Source organism: Macaca mulatta, chromosome 3 (assembly GCF_049350105.2).
Source record: "Macaca mulatta isolate MMU2019108-1 chromosome 3, T2T-MMU8v2.0, whole genome shotgun sequence".
Lineage (NCBI taxonomy): Eukaryota > Metazoa > Chordata > Mammalia > Primates > Cercopithecidae > Macaca > Macaca mulatta.
In genome coordinates this window covers 13,855,714-13,873,001 of record NC_133408.1, presented here as the reverse complement: position 1 = coordinate 13,873,001, position 17,288 = coordinate 13,855,714, and the positions used below count along the sequence as shown (strand labels likewise).

The 17,288-nt window shown below is 41.0% G+C and overlaps 1 protein-coding gene across 15 annotated transcripts in view; it reads right to left on the bottom strand.

Annotated features, from left to right (window-relative positions):
- GART (phosphoribosylglycinamide formyltransferase, phosphoribosylglycinamide synthetase, phosphoribosylaminoimidazole synthetase) overlaps nt 1-17,288 on the bottom strand; it is a 38,530-nt gene that overhangs the window by 7,782 nt on the left and 13,460 nt on the right. For all 15 annotated transcript variants that reach the window (XM_015132982.3, XM_077995794.1, XM_077995800.1 and 12 more), the window contains 9 exons: nt 16,461-16,548; nt 16,136-16,221; nt 15,784-15,952; nt 12,666-12,897; nt 10,050-10,144; nt 8,999-9,108; nt 8,451-8,649; nt 5,470-5,721; nt 5,097-5,249 (listed from right to left, as the gene is read on the bottom strand). In XM_015132982.3, the coding sequence (XP_014988468.3) occupies nt 5,097-5,249; nt 5,470-5,721; nt 8,451-8,649; nt 8,999-9,108; nt 10,050-10,144; nt 12,666-12,897; nt 15,784-15,952; nt 16,136-16,221; nt 16,461-16,548 (1,384 nt within the window). The remainder of the gene's footprint in view (nt 1-5,096; nt 5,250-5,469; nt 5,722-8,450; nt 8,650-8,998; nt 9,109-10,049; nt 10,145-12,665; nt 12,898-15,783; nt 15,953-16,135; nt 16,222-16,460; nt 16,549-17,288) is intronic.

Below are 17,288 nucleotides of genomic sequence, written 5' to 3'. Positions count from 1 at the left end.
CACTAAAAATACAATAATTAGCCAGGCGCGTGCCTGTAGTACCAGCTACTAGGGAGGCTGAGACAGGAGAATCGCTTAAACCTGGAGGTGGAGGTTGCAGTGAGCCGAGATGGCGCCACTGCACTCCAGCCTGGTGACAGAGCGAAATTCCAACTCAAAAAAAAAAAAAAAAAAGAAAAAGAGTACATTCTCTCTTATCACAAATAATACAACAAAAATCTCTAATAAAAATTTTTAGGTAAAGGCCTATATACACACACACAACATTTCTGAATTTAAAACAGAATCTGGATAGTTCTTCGGGATCTATGATTATGGGATCTGATTTTTAAAAAAAACTATACCAAATTAAATTATTTATGATGCTCTTAAGAAAGGGAAGCCAATGTGAACTTAGCTTTTTATTAAATAATAAGGTTTACGATCAGTTCTGCCTATTTATTTGGTTTATCTATTGGATTTTTTTTTTTTTTTTGAGATGGAGTCTTGCCTTGTCGCCCAGGCTGGAGTGCAGTGGTGCAATCTCGGCTCACTGCAAGTTACACCTCCTGGGTTTGTGCCATTCTCCTGCCTCAGCCTCCCGAGTAGCTGGGACTACAGGCGCCCACCACCAAGCCCAGCTAAGTTTTTGTATTTTTAGTAGAGATGGGGTTTCACCATGTTAGCCAGGATAGTCTCAATCTCCTGACCTTGTGATCCACCCGCCTCGGCCTCCCAAAATGCTAGGATTACAGGCATGAGCCACCGTGCCCGGTCTTTTTTTTTTTTTGAGACAGGATCTGGCTCCGTTGCCCAGGCTGGAGTGCAGTGGCATGAACACGCCTCACTCGATCTCCCAGGCTCAAGTGATCCTCTCACTTCAGCCTTCTGAGTAGCTGGGACTACAGGCATGCGACACCATGCTTGGCTATTTAAAAAACTTTTTTTGTAGAGACAGGGTCTTACCATGTTGCCCAGTCTAGACCTCCTGGGCTCATGTAATTCTTCTGCCTCAGCCTCCCAAAGTGCTGGGATTATAGGCATGAGCCATCATGCTCAGCTGATGATCAGTTTTTTAATACTTTGGAGTTGATAATTTTTTTTTTTTTTTTTTTTGAGACAGAGTCTCTCTCTGTCGTTCAGGCTGGAGTGCAATGGCGTGATCTCTCAGCTCACTGCAACCTCCGCCTCCTGGGTTCAAGCTATTCTCATGCCTCAGCCTCCTGAGTAGCTGGGATTATAGGCATGTGCCACCACACCTGGCTTTTTGTGTGTGTGTGTGTATTTTTAATAGAGACAGGGTTTCATCATGTTGGCCAGGCTGGTCTTGAACTCCTGACCTCAGGGGATCCACCCACCTCAGCCTCCCAAAGTGCTGGAGTTACAGGGGTGAGCCATCACCACACCCAGCCTGGAATTGATACAATTTTAAAAATGAGGCCGGGTGTGGTGGCTCACGCCTGTAATCTCAACACTTTGGGAGGCCGAGGCCAGAGGATCATGATGTCACAAGTTTGAGACCAGCCTGGCCAACATGATGAAACCCCGTGTCTACTGAAAATACAAAAATTAGCTGGGCGTGGTGACGCACATCTGTAATCCCAGCTACTAGGGAGGCTGAGGCAGGAGAATCGCTTGAACCCAGGAGGTGAAGGTTGCAGTGAGCCGAGATTGCGCTACTGCACTCCAGCCTGGGTGACAGGGCGAGACTCCGTCTCAAAAAAAAAAAAAAAAATTAAAATTAAAATTAAATAAAAATAAACATAAAAATGAATCACATGTCTATGACTCTTAGATTCAATTCCATTTATAGTAGCTGGGAAATGTCCACTCTTAATAGTTAAGCTCTCAGAAGATTTAGTAACTACATTGTTCACTATGCTTTCAATAGTTAAAAGTCAATAGCAACTTAAAACTAAATAATGGTACATCTATAAAATGGAATACTTGTTATTAAAAATGATGCTACTAAGACAGGTAGATAGTGATGATATATTTAATGGCAGGGCAAGTAGCAGATTACCAAACTATGATCTTGTTTTAGTGAAGTTTTACAAAGTATTTATAGGAAAAAACATTGACAGACTAAGAGTCTGGTTTCTATAAATAAACAAGTACTTCATGAATAATGTAAGTTGTAATTTTAATGTCAAAAAGTCCTGTCCTGGTGTGGTAGCTCATGCCAGTAATCCCAGCACTTTGGGAGGCTGAGGTGGGCAGATTGCTCTGAGCCAAGGAATTTGAGATCAGCCTGGGCACTGTGGTGAAACCCCGTCTCTACTAAAAATACAAAAAATAGCCAAGTGTGGTGGTGTGTACCTGTGGTCCCAGCTACTCAGGAGGCTGAGGTGGGAGGATCACTTGAACCTAGGACGTTGGGGCTATAGTGAGCTGTGACCGCACCACTGAACTCCAGTTGGGGCGACAGAGTGAGACTCTGTCTCAATAAAAAACAAACAAACAAAAAAAACCCAGAAGCCCTTACTTAATCTGTTGTCAAAGTATGATTCCTGGAAGAAACTTTAGAGGCTGGATGCAAGGAGTTGTGCAATGGCTTTTACTGGAATACAGACATTTGTGTAACTCAAAATATAACTGCTTTCAGGAATATGGCTGTATCAACTTTCAGTTTCTTAATGAGGTGACTACTATGTTGTTTTTAACTAGTGCTGTGCTAGAGCCAGCTTGTAGAGACTGTTAAACAGCCATTTTTAAAGCAGCTATGATGGGAGTATTTATACCACAGAAACTGGCAAATGCACAAATCAGTCCTGCTCCTTTCCCCATTCATCAGCAGGCCACTGTTTTTAACTACTTGAAAAGGATGATGAATGAAAAACTTATTAAGGTTCTTATATATGCTCATCAGAAAGCATTTCTACCCAAGGAAGGTCTTAAACCCCTAGTTTCACCCTCCTATGAATCCTTCAACTCCTTACTATGCTCAGTCCATGGACCTGGAAGAGACTCCACTCAGCCTGGCCTGGCCTGTCTGTTTTGCTTCCCTGACTAGGCTGAAATCCCGTCTTCAGCTGGGACGACTCTCCCAGCTTCCCTTGCTGATCTCCTCACTTCCACACAACCTACCTCTGACTCTTCAGTTCTCTCCGAGCTTCACATACGCTGACTCTTGGGTTAGCTCACCAAACCTACTCACCTCTCTCTCTCTGACTGCTTCTCCCCCATGAATGACCCCAATACCTGCTTACTTCAGCTGGATCAACCTAACCAATCTATTTTTCTCTGTTCTTGCTTCAAGGTTATATACAGGCTTTTACTCTGGGAGAAAAACTACATGAGCAGCTTCAGCTTCACCTGTGCCTTCAGTCCTGCTCGCTGTCTCATTCCTGTTTGACCTTGACTGCTTTATCTACTTCTCTCTTCAAGCTCCATTCCAGGCCTGCTCATTTCACTAATACTTCACAGGGAAGTTATTTTATGTAAACTCCCTCAGTTTCTACTCCTTCAAGCCAATGTGTATTAGTTGACTATAGCTGGAAAAGTTTCTCTGACTTTATTCTACAAAAACAAGGAAGGGAGGGGCCAGGCACAGTGGCTCATGCCTGTAATCCCAGCACTTTGGGAGGCCAAGGTGGGTGGATCATTAGGTCAAGAGATCTAGACCATCCTGGCCAACATGGTGAAACCCCGCCTCTACTAAAAATACAAAAATCAGCCGGGTGTGGTGGTGGGCGCCTGTAGTCCCAGCTACTTGGGAGGCTGAGGCAAGAGAATCACTTGAATCCAGGAGGCGGAGGTTGCAGTAAGCCGAGATTGCACCACTGCACTCCAGCCTGGTGACAGAGCAAGACTCCATCACAAAACAAAAACAAAAACAAAAACACAGGGAGGGAGGACTCTGTCCCTCACTTTTGCTGCATGCATAAAATTATTCCACTTCCCTTTTACCAGTATGTTTCTTCAAACAGAAATCTCTACCCACTGTCTCCACAACTCTGCCACAACAATCTAGTGGGTGGTATCTATGTCCAGCAAACTGCCTTTCGACCTAACTCTAAAATACACCAGTCTTTTTCTAGTGCTTATTCTAGATATCTGTGCTGTACCTGACACTATGGACCAGTGTCACTTAAAATCCTACCTTGGGGCTGGGCGTGGTGGCTCACGCCTGTAATCCCAGTACTTTGGGAGGCTGAGACGGGCGGATCACTTGAGGCCTGGAATTCGAAACCAGCCTGGCCAATAAGGTGAAACCCTGTCTCTACTAAAAATACAAAATTAGCTGGGCGTGGTGGTGGGTGCCTGTAATCCTAGCTACATGGGAGGCTGAGGCAGGAGAAGTGCTTCAGCCCAGGAGGTGGAGTTTGCAGTGAGCCAAGATTGCACCATTACGCTCCAGCCTGGGCTACAGAGTGAGACTCTGTCTCAAAAAAAAAAAAAAAAAGAAAAAATGCAAGTTGATTTGATGATAATACTTTTACATGGTTTACCCTCTGCTTTGGACTGTTCTTTACAGTCACTCTACTTTGAGAAACAACCTTTTGGTCTCCCTCATTCTCTTGGCTATAACTATTACTATGTGCAAATAACCACCCAATTTATCTTCAGCCTGACTTCAACTTCTGCTCACAGTCACCTTGGAATAAACACACTGAAGATTTAAAAACTTTCTACTCCAAACTTACTCTTCCTATGTTAATGATGTTATCACCTACTCACCTGCTTAACTAGAAACCTGAGACTTCTTTTTACTTCTAAGCATAAAATGATTCTCCAATGTGCCTCCCTTCTCTATGCCTTGGTTTAGGTGCTTTTTATCTTGCATATGGATTACTTAATAGCTAACATTTCCTTTCCCGGTGTGTAGGGCTCCACCTTAATAGAGCTTGAAGTTACCAATCCCCTTGGAGGATCTGCTTAGAGTACTTCAACTTTATGTAAACCAATTACATGACCATATTTTATGTCTTATAAATACAGATAATGAAGCAAAAGGAGATAGAAAAGGGTCAATGAGTTTTTCCCTCCCAAAACCCCCAATGATTAAGAATTTTCCATGTGTAATCATGTGTACACTAACTACCCATAGTTTTCTCGCACAATGCATTTTTTTCCTTAGCAATTTTCTGAACAGAAGTTTGTTTTAGTGATCTTACCTAAATCTACCCCAAGTTTCTCAGGGAGGACTCTGGGGATGTTCTCTAGTAATCCTCCACCAGTAATATGGGCAAACGCTTTGACATGTCCTGAACGTAGGATAGGTAACAGTGAATGGCTGTAGATTCTGGTTGGCGTGAGAAGTAAGTCCCCTGTATGTTGAAGAGAGAAGATAAAAACTTAGCCTTTGAATAGAAAACCAAAACATAAAAATCAACTCTGGAGAATGACACCAGTTCTACAATAATGACCAAGTAGCAAACCAAGGTAATTCACTCCCTTTTAGCTCGAAGTAATGAGAGACTAAAACCACTAAATGCTTCCTTCCTCAGACATGTCCAAGCAGGACAGTTTAAACATGAGGGAGTTTACCTAAAGTCTGGTCACCACAACCATCAGGTGCTGGAGAGGAGTACTGGAGGAAAGATTTTGCCACGATCTTCCTCACAAGGCTAAATCCATTGCTATGAAGACCAGATGAAGCTATTCCAACAACAACATCACCCTCGGTGATTCTTTCCAGGTGAGGGAGTTTCTGATCTCGCTCCATGGCACCAACGGCAAACCCAGCTAGGTCATACTCTCCAGGGGGATACATGTCAGGCATTTCTGCTGTTTCACCTCCTGGTGGGATAAGACAAGAGCAAACAAATCAGAGTATCTATAAATCTGTCTAGGAAACAGTGGCACAGGCTACTCTTAACATGAACAATTAACACATGGCTATGTACCGCAAACATTTAAGAAAATGTACTCTACCAGCTGTCTAACAGAACTTTCCACCAAGCAAGATTTCAGGAGAAATAGCGCTCGTTTCCACAAAGGGTGAGATTAGGTAACACCTCTGCAAGCATGTATGCAGCCTCCAAACACCACTGCTTTCACAGAATGAATGCTCAGTTGAATATAACATCATTTCTATAACTGTTTAGTTTCAAAATTGTTTCATATATATTTGATCTTTATAATCAGTCCATTTTTCAGCAGATGGTACAGCCTTAAAGAAGTGACTTAACCAGGACTGCCCAACTCCAAACACCCTAGCTTAAAAAGTATAGCATTTTACTTACAATTATATCACGTCAAGATGTAAGGTATAGGCAGACTCCAAATTAGAAACTGTGTTCTAAATGGTGGTTGAAAGGCAATTTTTGTTTGTTTCAAACTTTATTCCCAGGCTGCTTTAGCTTAATTAGCTACAAAGAATAAATTGTGGGCTGGGCGTGGTGGCTCACACCTGTAATCCCAGCACTTTGGGAGGCTGAGGCAGGTGGATCAGGTCAGGAGTTCGAGACTATCCTGGCCAACATGGCCAAACCCTGTCTCTACTAAAAACACAAAAATTAGCCAGGTGTGGTGGCTTATGCCTGTAATCCCAGCTACTTGGGAGGATGAAGCAGGAGAACTGCTTGAACCCGGGAGGTGGAGGTTGCAGTGAGCCGAGATTGTGCCACAGCACTCCAGCCTGGGCCACAGAGCGAGACTCCATCTCAAAAAGAAAAAAATATATATATAAGCAAAAACTAAAAAGAGCTGCAGTGTCCAAGGGGAATGGGGCTTAAAATATTAGAGATCTAGGTTTTATGAGATCCATAAACAATTTTAGAAAGCAGTCATAATGTAGAATAGCAGCTCCTAGTTACTTCACATTTTTTCTTCTTCAGAAGTTGACTCAATTCAGTTTGCCTCATTCTTAGAAGCCTCATCAAAACTCTTCACAAGATCTGGAACTTCATCATCATCATCCCCTCCAGTAGCAAGCAGTGCTTTTCCATCCACAGACTGTTTGGGCAGAGCTTCAGTTGGTCTCCTTAAACTAGTCAGACTGTCTGCACCAAGCTGGTTTAAGATGCTGGTAGCATTTCTGTCAGCTGCTTTGTCTCAGCATCGCCTGTAATGGTGAAAGTGTTTACTGCCCCAGAGAAATGCTACCAGCATTTGAGGGTTGTTAAAGTTGATCACTGGTCCTTCATTTGTAAACATACTCACCTCTTCAATACCAGAGATATTGTTTACCCTTAACTTCTTTTTTTTTTTTTTTTTTTTTTTGAGACGGAGTCTCGCTCTGCCACCCAGGCTGGAGTGCAGTGGCTGGATCTCAGCTCACTGCAAGCTCCGCCTCCCGGGTTCACGCCATTCTCCTGCCTCAGCCTCCCGAGTAGCTGGGACTACAGGCGCCCGCCACCTCGCCCGGCTAGTTTTTTGTAGTTTTTAGTAGAGACGGGGTTTCACAGTGTCAGCCAGGATGGTCTCGATCTCCTGACCTCGTGATCCGCCCGTCTCGGCCTCCCAAAGTGCTGGGATTACAGGCTTGAGCCACCGCGCCCGGCCTACCCTTAACTTCTTAAGGAGAACTGAAGTTTTTGTCATCTGCTGTAGCTGAGCCACCTTCTTTTTGTTCCTTTTCCATCAATACATAATTGTGCCTCTAGTTTGGTTGTTTCTTTCATCTTGTCAGAGTGGAAAAGGGTCATGTGGAGGACTAGGGTGGTGCTCAAGGGCTCTTGGGTAGACCAGCTGAGATTAGGTGCACACATGCGGGGATGCAAGATGGCACAATTTCTGGTTGAAATGGTCATATAAAAGAGGCAGTTTCTTTGGGAGGCTGTGATGGGCAGATAGCTTGAGCCCAGCAATTCAAGACCAGCCTGGGCAACATGGCAAAACCCCATCTCTACAAAAAGTACAAAAATTAGCTGGGTGTGGTGACACATGCCTGTAGCTCCCAACTACTTGGGAGGCTGAGGCAGGAGGATCCCTTGAACCCAGGAGGTCAAGGCTGCAGTGAGCTGTGATTGAACCACTGCACTCCAAACTAGGTGACAGAGACAGACCCTTTTTTTTTTTAAATAAAAAAAAGTGGTTGGTTTGTTTCTTGATCAACCTATAGATTCATTTTGCTCAAATATTTCATGTATAGTTAAAGATACTTCTATAAAACTTGGGCATATATTATTTATGTCACTCTATGGGAAAATTTGGCTTTAGTTAAGATCCGGAATGCCAGGAACCCATCTGCCTCTACCGTAGGGCCAATAAGGAGGAAATAACTCCTAGACCTGTTTGTTGAGGAGGCTACTGAGACTGATGCGGATGTTAAAAGGTGGCCAAAAATTGGGAAGAAAGATAAGGCCTGACAGTTTAGGAGTACGGGTCTAGTGGACAAACCCTTGAGGAGGGCTTTGAAGGTAGCAGGCTCTAAATTTAATTCAAGTAGTTTTACCTATATTTCATTTGCTGCATCTTGTGATATACAGTCTCCCTTGCTAGTTATATTGGCACCAATCACATTTTTACATAGGGCTAAAATACAATAAGAAAGATATGTTATTGATTAAAATGGCTGGTCATACCAAGAAGAGCACATCCAGCTTTTCCACAAGCTTTAGCAATTCCAGCAACAACGGCTTCAGTTACACTGAGGTCAAGTTTTCCACAGGAAAAGTAATCAAGGAAGAAGAGGGGCTCTGCTCCTTGTGCCAGAATATCATTAACACACATTGCTACCAAATCTTGACCAATGGTATCATGTTTGTTGCACAGCTGGGCAATCTATATAAGAACAATATAAACATCCACATTAGGGAATAAGTTCAAAATTGTATCTTATCCATTTGGCTAGCTGCTTTTAACACCTAAAAACAAAAGAACACGAAATTCTGACAAGCTGCTTGTTCTAAAAGTATCCCTTTATCCTCTAAAGTACCTTTCCATCCAAATATAATCTAAATAATAATTTGTTATTAGAAATGTGCAGATATTTTAGCCATTTTACATGGTTATTTGGTATGGTCCTTTTTAGCTCATATTATGTCAAGAGAAGAAAAATATATATTTGACATACAGTAAACTTCCTCTTATCTTTCATAAAAGGCCTTTATTCACAAAGGTGTCTGATTACCTTTAGTTTAGTTCCAACGCCATCTGTTCCAGAGGCCAGAAGGGGATCTTTGAAACCAGCTGCTTTTAAATCAAAAAGACCAGCAAAACCTCCAAGATCAACTTTACAGCCTGTTGGAGAGGAAATTAATTACTTGCTACATTTTAATAGATTAAACGTGTAATGATTTAAATGTCTACTAGTTTAAAAAAATCAGTATATTTAGCAGCCTGAGACATACTTCTGGAAGAAATAGATGATTGAAACAGCTGTTCTCAGAAATGACATAATCAAATCAACTGGGAGAATGTAATCATTTAATTAATATGTAACATGTTAATAGGTTAAACATATTAACATACAATATGTTAATATGTTGTTAATATGTTTATATAACATACATACAATATGTTAATGTTTATATAACATATAAACATACCACTTCTTCATAAGAATGGCTGAAACAAGAGATGCCCTTCCTGAGCATGAGAGACTGCACCATGTGCTCAAAGAATTGATTAAGACAGTAATTAAATAGTAAAGGACCAGCCAGATGTGGTGGCTCACACTTGTAATCCCAGCACTTTGGGAGGCTGAGGTGGGCGGATCGCCTGAGGTCAGGAGTTCAAAACCAGCTTGGCTAACATGGTGAAATCATGTCTCTACAAAAATACAAAAATTAGCCAGGCATGATGGTGGGTGCCTATAATCCCAGCTACTCGGGAGGCTGAGGAGGGAGAATCGCTTGAAATCAGGAGGTAGAAGTTGCAGTGAACCGAGATGGTGCCATTGCACTCCAGCCTGGGAGAGAGAGCAAGACTCCATCTCAAAAAAAAAAAAAAAAAAAAAAGAGTAAAGGAGCATACATATCCTTTTGAGTTTAACATCACAGATGATAAACACTTTCCTTAATATTAAAGATAAGAAAGCAGAAGACTGGGTTTGGCTTAAGCGGGGCAAAACTTACAGTAACCAAATATTACTTTGGAAAAATTCCTGTTAAATATAAAACCCAAATCCATTCACAATGTATATCAACGTTAATGAATTAGCAAAGTATAGGATCACTGACCTGATCTGGAAGTGGCTTCTGCTAAAGGCTGAATTTTCTTGACCAGCGTATTTCCAGCTGCAATGTCTACTCCAGATTCCTTGTAAGTCAAACCCCTAAAGAATTAAAAACAAGTCATCACCTAAACACCAGGGAAAATTATTTTAATCTTAAAATATTATTTAAAGCAGAAGGTATCCCCAGTGATTTTCACATCCCCTAAAGTGCTTAAAATTTTTAAAAGTCAGTGCTTGGGCCCACATCTATACAGATTCTGATTTAACTGGTCTAGGGCAGGCTCTGGGAATTGAAACAAGTTTGAACAATCTCCCCAGCTGATTTGATTACATCATCCCCAAGAACCGCTATTCTAACTCAATCACCTATTTCTTCCAGAAGTACTTCTCACAGGCTGCTAAACATACTGATTTAAACTATTTTTTTTACTAAGGTAAAATATACACAACATAAAGTTCAGCATCTTAACCATTTTTAAGTTCAATGGTATTGAATACAATGATAATGTTATGCACCCAGCCCCATCATCCATCTCCATAACCCTTTATCTTGTAAAACTGAACCTCTGTCCCAATTAAATAACTCCCCATTCCCCACTACCCCCAGACCCTAGCAACCATCTATTTAAAAGTAGACATACTGATATTTTGCTACAACTTTTCTCAGTTTACTTTTGGTATGAACAAGAGGAATGCCTAATCAAGTCAAAAAAATGAAAATCAGGTTTGTAAAAACTGTACACAAAGTATCCCTAAATAAACTGAGTTCTTAATTGCAATAATATATAACTGTATCTGTTTCCTAATAGCTGAGGACAGTAAGAAACACTATGACAAAAGCAAAACCAGGCAAAGATATTCAGGGCATCACATTTCCTTCTGTATAGACCTACAAGTTGGAGCAGCACATTTAGAGATCAAATCCGTGAATGACACTGCAGATTTTGTAGTCTTCACTTGCAAAAATGAGAACTCTGGCCTGCTGGGATGCAGTGATACATGAATAAATATGTGTTTTATTAAAAACAAGCTGGCTTGCTTTTATAGAAGTGTCTTTTTAAAAAGCATACAAAATAAAAATAATAATAATAATTAAAAAAACAAGGTGCCAGAATACAGTTGAGTGCATTGGCAGTTAACTCAAATTAAGACAGCAGCCCAGGGTCACTCTCAGATAGTAAACAAAGACTGATTTTAAAAACCTCTTTCTCCGGTAGCAACTAACACTGTGGCATTTCAATTTTTCCATCTTTATAACTTAAATAATTCAGACTAGAATTGAGATTGCAGTCCCTTCAAACAGGTCATTTCAATGGACTCTAGTCATTTTTAAATGAAAAATAAATTTCTAGCATGGCATTTTAATGTTCTCGATTCTTGGAAAATGTTTAAACTTTACAGTATCTGCCTCTTGGTAACAGTATAGCTTGAATTAAGTTGGTAAAAAATTTTGTCTTAAAATTTATTCATTATCCGTAAATGAACTTCATGAACAATAGTAAATGTGATATATTTTTAAGAAATCAGGCCACGTGCAGTGGCTCACGCCTGTTAATCCCAGTACTTTGGGAGGCTGAGGCAGGGATCACCCGAGGTCAGGAGTTCGAGACCAGCCCAGCCAACAAGGTGAAACCCCATCTCTACCCAAAACACAAAAATTACCTGGGCACGGTGGCAGGCACCTGTAATCCCAGCTACTCGGGAGGCTGAGGCAGGGCAATCACTTGAACCCAGGAGGTGGAGGTTGCGGTGAGCCGAGATCACGCCACTGCACTCCAGCCTGGGTGACAAGAGCAAAACTGTCTCCAAAAAAAAAAAAAAAAAAGAAAGAAAGAAAGAAAGAAATCAAAATACCCATTTCCAACTAAGACTTTATTGATTTTACAAGTCAACAGTTTGTACATACCAACAATGCATCAGTAAGAGGTCAAAAAATACATTTTAGTAACAGATACAAACGCAATAAAATGAGACTGTCAAAATTTATAGTATAATCAAATCAAATTGCAAAGTTAGATGACCAATATTCTCATCTCGAGTTCTTTGATAAAACCATGAACTATGTTTCAAATACAATACTATGTGATAAAGCAAGGAATAAACATCAGTATCAGGCCAAGTGCAGTGGCTCATGCCTATAATCCCAGCATTTTGGGAGGCCAAAGCAGGAGGATCACTTGAGCCCAGAAGTTTGAGACTAGCCTTGGCAGCATGGTGAAACCTCATCTCTACAAAAAATACAAAAAAATTAGCCAGGTGTGGTGGCCTGCGCCTGCAGTCCCAGCTACTTGGGAGGCTGAGGCATGAGAACTTGGGCGACAGAGGGAGATCCTGTCTCAAAAAGTTAAAAAAAATTAAAAAAATACAAAATAAATAAAAATCAGTACCACTGTGATTTTGCTAAACTTTCCAAACTTAAGCTATCATGAAGTTTTTCCCATTTAATTTGAATATTGTTGTAACCAGTTTTGATTCAAACAAAATACAAACCAAGATCATATCAGTCCCATAGAGAGAAAAGAATACTGAATGACTTATTATACGGTCAATGAAGTGTTCTACATAGCCATTTAGGCCAGTTTCTGAAATGGCACTACAGCTAACTTGCTTAGAGTTTTACCTGGGCTGCTGGAGGAAAGCTATGGCACGAAAGCCAATGTCTTTCCTATAAATTGCTCCCTCAAACTTTATAGCTGCTAGTCCTTTCTTGGCTTCCTCGAGAGCTGATACGAGATTTTCCCGGATGGCTGTGACTGCAAGAACTCTACCCCCATGAGTTACTACTTTGCCATTTTTAAGGGCAGTGCCTGCGTGGAACACCTCCAGTCCTAGAGCTTGAGCCTCGGAAAACCCTAGAAGAGAGCATATTTGACATATGATTTGAAATAGCAATGGTATTTCACACTGTGAAGTGATTTATAATTTCCACAAGTTTTTTCTCTTTTCTAAAACTTGACTAGGTACGGTGGCTCAGGCCTCTAATCCCAGCACTTTGGGAGGCTGAGGCAAGGATTGCTTGAGTCCATGAGTTCGAGACCAGCCTGGGCAACAGAGCAAGACCTTGCCTCTACATACATACGTACATAAATAAATAATAGCCAAGTGTGGTGGCACACACTGGCTGAGGTGGATCACTTGAATTTGGGAGTTTGAGGCTGCAGTGAGGTGTGATCGCACCACTGCTCCAAAAGCAGCAATAGAGTGAGACCCTGTCTCAAAATAAATAAATACATAAAAATTAAAAATTAAAGATCTTTATCTCACTTAAAAGAACCTTCCCTATCAGACAGGTCTTCTTTTATTTTTTGAGACTGAGTCTCATTCTGTTGCCAGGCTGGAGTGCACTGGCGCGATCTCACTGCAAACCTCTGCCTCCTGGGTTCAAGCAATTCTTCCTCAGCCTCATGAGTAGCTGGGACTACAGGCATGCACCACCGTGCCCAGATACTTTTTGTATTTTTAGTAGAGACGGGGTTTCAAAATGTTGGCCAGGATGGTCTCAATCTTTTGACCTTCTGATCTGCCTGCCTTGGCCTCCCAAAGTGCTGGGATTATAGGCGTGAGCCACTGCGCCCGGCCCTGACAGGTCTTAATGCAATATAATAGTAAATAGATCTTTCTCCTAAGAACTGTCTGCTATTTTAGGATGACAACCTAAATTCTCGTGTTATCGTAAATCTCATTATAAAAGCAATTGTTTAATGAGGAAGAATGAAAAATCCTGCATCTGATCACATTAATCTTTTCCTTAAGACTAAGAGAACTTCCTTTTCTTTTTGAGAGAGATGCTCTGTCACCCAGGCTGGAGTGTGCAGTGGTGCGATCTCAGCTCACTGCAACCTCTACCTCCTGGGTTCAAGCCATCCTGTCACCTCAGCCTCCTGAGTAGCTAGGATTACATGCATGCACCACTATACTTGGCTAATTGTTTTTGTATTTTTAGTAGAGACAGGGTTTCACCATGTTGGCCACGCTGGTCTCGAACTCCTGACCTCAAGTGATCCGCCCGCTTCAGCCTCCTGAAGTGCTAGGATTATAGGTGTGAGCCACAGTGCCTGGCCTGTAAAGGAACTTGTTTTCACCATAGTTATTCAATTAAAGCTGCTTCTTTTTTCTTTTTCAATTTTTTTTTTTAACCAGACCATGAGACTTAAGTTTCTTTCTTTTAAATATAACCAATATGATCAGTAAAATGCAAAACATAAGTAATCTTTTCAGTAATATAACACTTGTACCATTTTAAGACAAACTCGGCTTAAGTTTTGGGGTCAGCCCCAAATTCCTACCGCTTCATTGTATTTTGAATTATTTTAAGCTCTCAGATACAGCTTTATACTTAAAATATTATGAGACTATGTATTCTAAATTCTAAAGTGGCCAAAGGGGACAGTTTATATAAAGATAACACTTTTTCTTAATTTTTAGAAAAACATTCTTTTATCTCCCAGTGGTCTTCTTTTTCCATCTCTATTTCTCTTCTCGGCGTCCTATTTGGTAGTTTGTTAATATACATCTTCCGTGAGTGTTTTTACAACAGAAAGCCATTTAGTGATTCTGAATGGCTACTCTGCCTGCCAGTATCAGTAAAACTCAATATTGCTCTGGTATAACTATTACATACTTGTTATTTTAATCTTAGGGAAATTTCACCAATGCAAGGGATCTTGGTTCTGGCCCATTTCTTTCTTTGTCCATATTCAAAAGCAATCAGTTCCTAACTGCCTAGCTGCCATGCATGGGATTCATAAGGCAATGGACTTGGTGTCTGGGCAAGACAGTTTATGGGGTTGTTGAATTAAATACACTATTGGAGGCTGGACACGGTGGCTCACGCCTGTAATCCCAACACTTTGGGAGGACGAGGTGAGCGGATCACTTGAGGTCAGGAGTTCAAGACCAGCCAGGCCAACATGGTGAAACCCCATCTCTACTAAAAATACAGAAATTAGCTGGGCCTGGTGGTGCACACCTGTAATCCAGTTACTTGGGAGGCTGAGCCAGAAGAATCACTTGAACCCAAGGGGAGGTTACAGTGAGCCGAGCGTACCACTGCACTCTAGCCTAGGCGACAGAGCTAGAGTCCATCTCAAAAAAAAAAAAAAAAAAAGGAAACCCCCAAATACACTACTGGAGCACCGAGAGTGGCCAAACTATAGCCTGCTAGGGGTTACAGAGGTCTGCCTTTGGACTTACGGCACTGGACCTTAGATTTAACATCATTTAACGAGATTTTTCACCTACTATAAAGAGAAAAAAAAAAAAAAAAGGACAAACTGAAACTATTTGAATTTTACCATCCAAGTGACTATGGGGTGCACTGTAAACTGGGTGTCAAACCACACAAGACTGTATGCATTTGTGATAATTCAGAGTCCTAATCTCCAAAATGTATCTTATTGATATACTTTGCACTAATGTCCCTCTGACTCTCAGAGAATCTCATTATTACCCTGGCTCTAGGCAGGTGGAAGGCTGCACTGGGTGACACTCTGGAGATATGGTTCTGCCACTTATGTCTTCCTTGCACAGGAAGGAAAATCAACGGTTCTTTGAATATAGTAATTGTGGATATTTGAACACACATATCCAATAAGCAACATGGTTAGGTTAGGACCCTCTGAAAGGTTTCTGATGGCTTCACACTCTTATCAAGAGCAAGCCTTAGTGTGGGAGGGAGGTCTGCTGTGGCGCTGGCACTTGTCACATTGTACTCCACCCTCTTGCTCCCTGACACTCACCTGTTATCTCTACACCCTTGGTGTAGTCTCCAGGATAACCTTTACTTGCCATGACAACAGTTAGGGCGGTGTGGTTTTCTAGCCAAACAGGCAGAGATGTGCAGAGCAGTCCATTTAAGGTGGACTGAATCACTTCATAAAGATCACTTTTAAGAAGTGGGAGGATTACCTGGAAAAACATAATCCACATGGCAGGTGAGATAAATGTTAGTTTTCCTTAAACATTGTATTCACTGGGGTACTAGCAGAACTTGCACGAACTTCCCAAAGGTAATTACTTCCAGGCTGATAAATTCCAAGATTAAAATAACACGTATCTTCTACTAAGTAATACTTCGATATTTTTACCCACTTGGCACTCTGGATCACCAAAACGGCAATTAAACTCTAGAACTTTTGGGCCATCCTTGGTCAGCATTATTCCAGCATAGAGAATACCTTCATTTAAAAAAAAAAAAAAAAAAGAGAGAGAGAAAGAAAATCGATAATGAAGACACTGTATTACAAATACAAAATCTACTACATAAACTTCTAATAATCAAAGTTTAGGAAAAATCATAAACATTAAAAAAATGGTCCATTAAAAACTGATGAAAAAAAGAGAATGGAAAATAAGTTTTATCAAAAGTGCAAAGTTACTCTACAGGTGGCTTCCATAGTAACGTGAGTGGGCCTACCTGTATATGGAGTACCCTCTTGCTGCATGCCATCCACTGTCCTCTGAAGAACAGTATCTTTAATTTTTAGTAATAGATCATTAGAAACCTGGAGAACATGCAGAAACACTTAAATGTAACAGGTAACTTAAAAAGTCTAAGAGGTATTACATGGGACAACAGAAGGGGATGATGAGGATAACTCATTTTTTTACTACCTGAAACAGGCTGAGCACTTTGAACTTGAAAGATTTAAACTTTCTCAACCTTCACAATGACATCAAGTAGGTATTTTAGCTTTATGATTTTCAAGAACACACACCTTTAAAAGAACTAGCCAAAAATAATTTCCCAAAACCTAACAGAAATGAAAGAAGTTCTCTCCTACCCTAAGGCTTCTTTGTATCTTTCCCAGTATATGCTGCATATTTCATAAGCCTATATAGGTTAAGAATCTGGACTTATGAATATAATTGTAAAAATTAGACCCCGAGATAGTTCCTAGAATCCACTATTACCAAATGGTAGTTTTAATACAAGTGTTGGGATTACAGGTGTGAACCACCATGCCTGGCTGGCCTATACTTATGAAGTCTTTAAAAAAAAAAAAAGAAGTTTATTTTTAATCTTTCTTTTTTTGAGGTGGAGTTTTGCTCTTATTGTCCAGGTTGGAGTGCAATGGTGCAATCTTGGCTCACCACAACCTCTGCCTCCTGGGTTCAAGTGATTCTCCTGCCTTAGCCTCCCGAGTAGCTGGGACTATAGGCATGTGCCAACGTGCCTGGCTAATTTCTGTATTTTCAGTAGGGACGGGGTTTCTCCATGTTGGTCGGGCTGGTCTCAAACTCC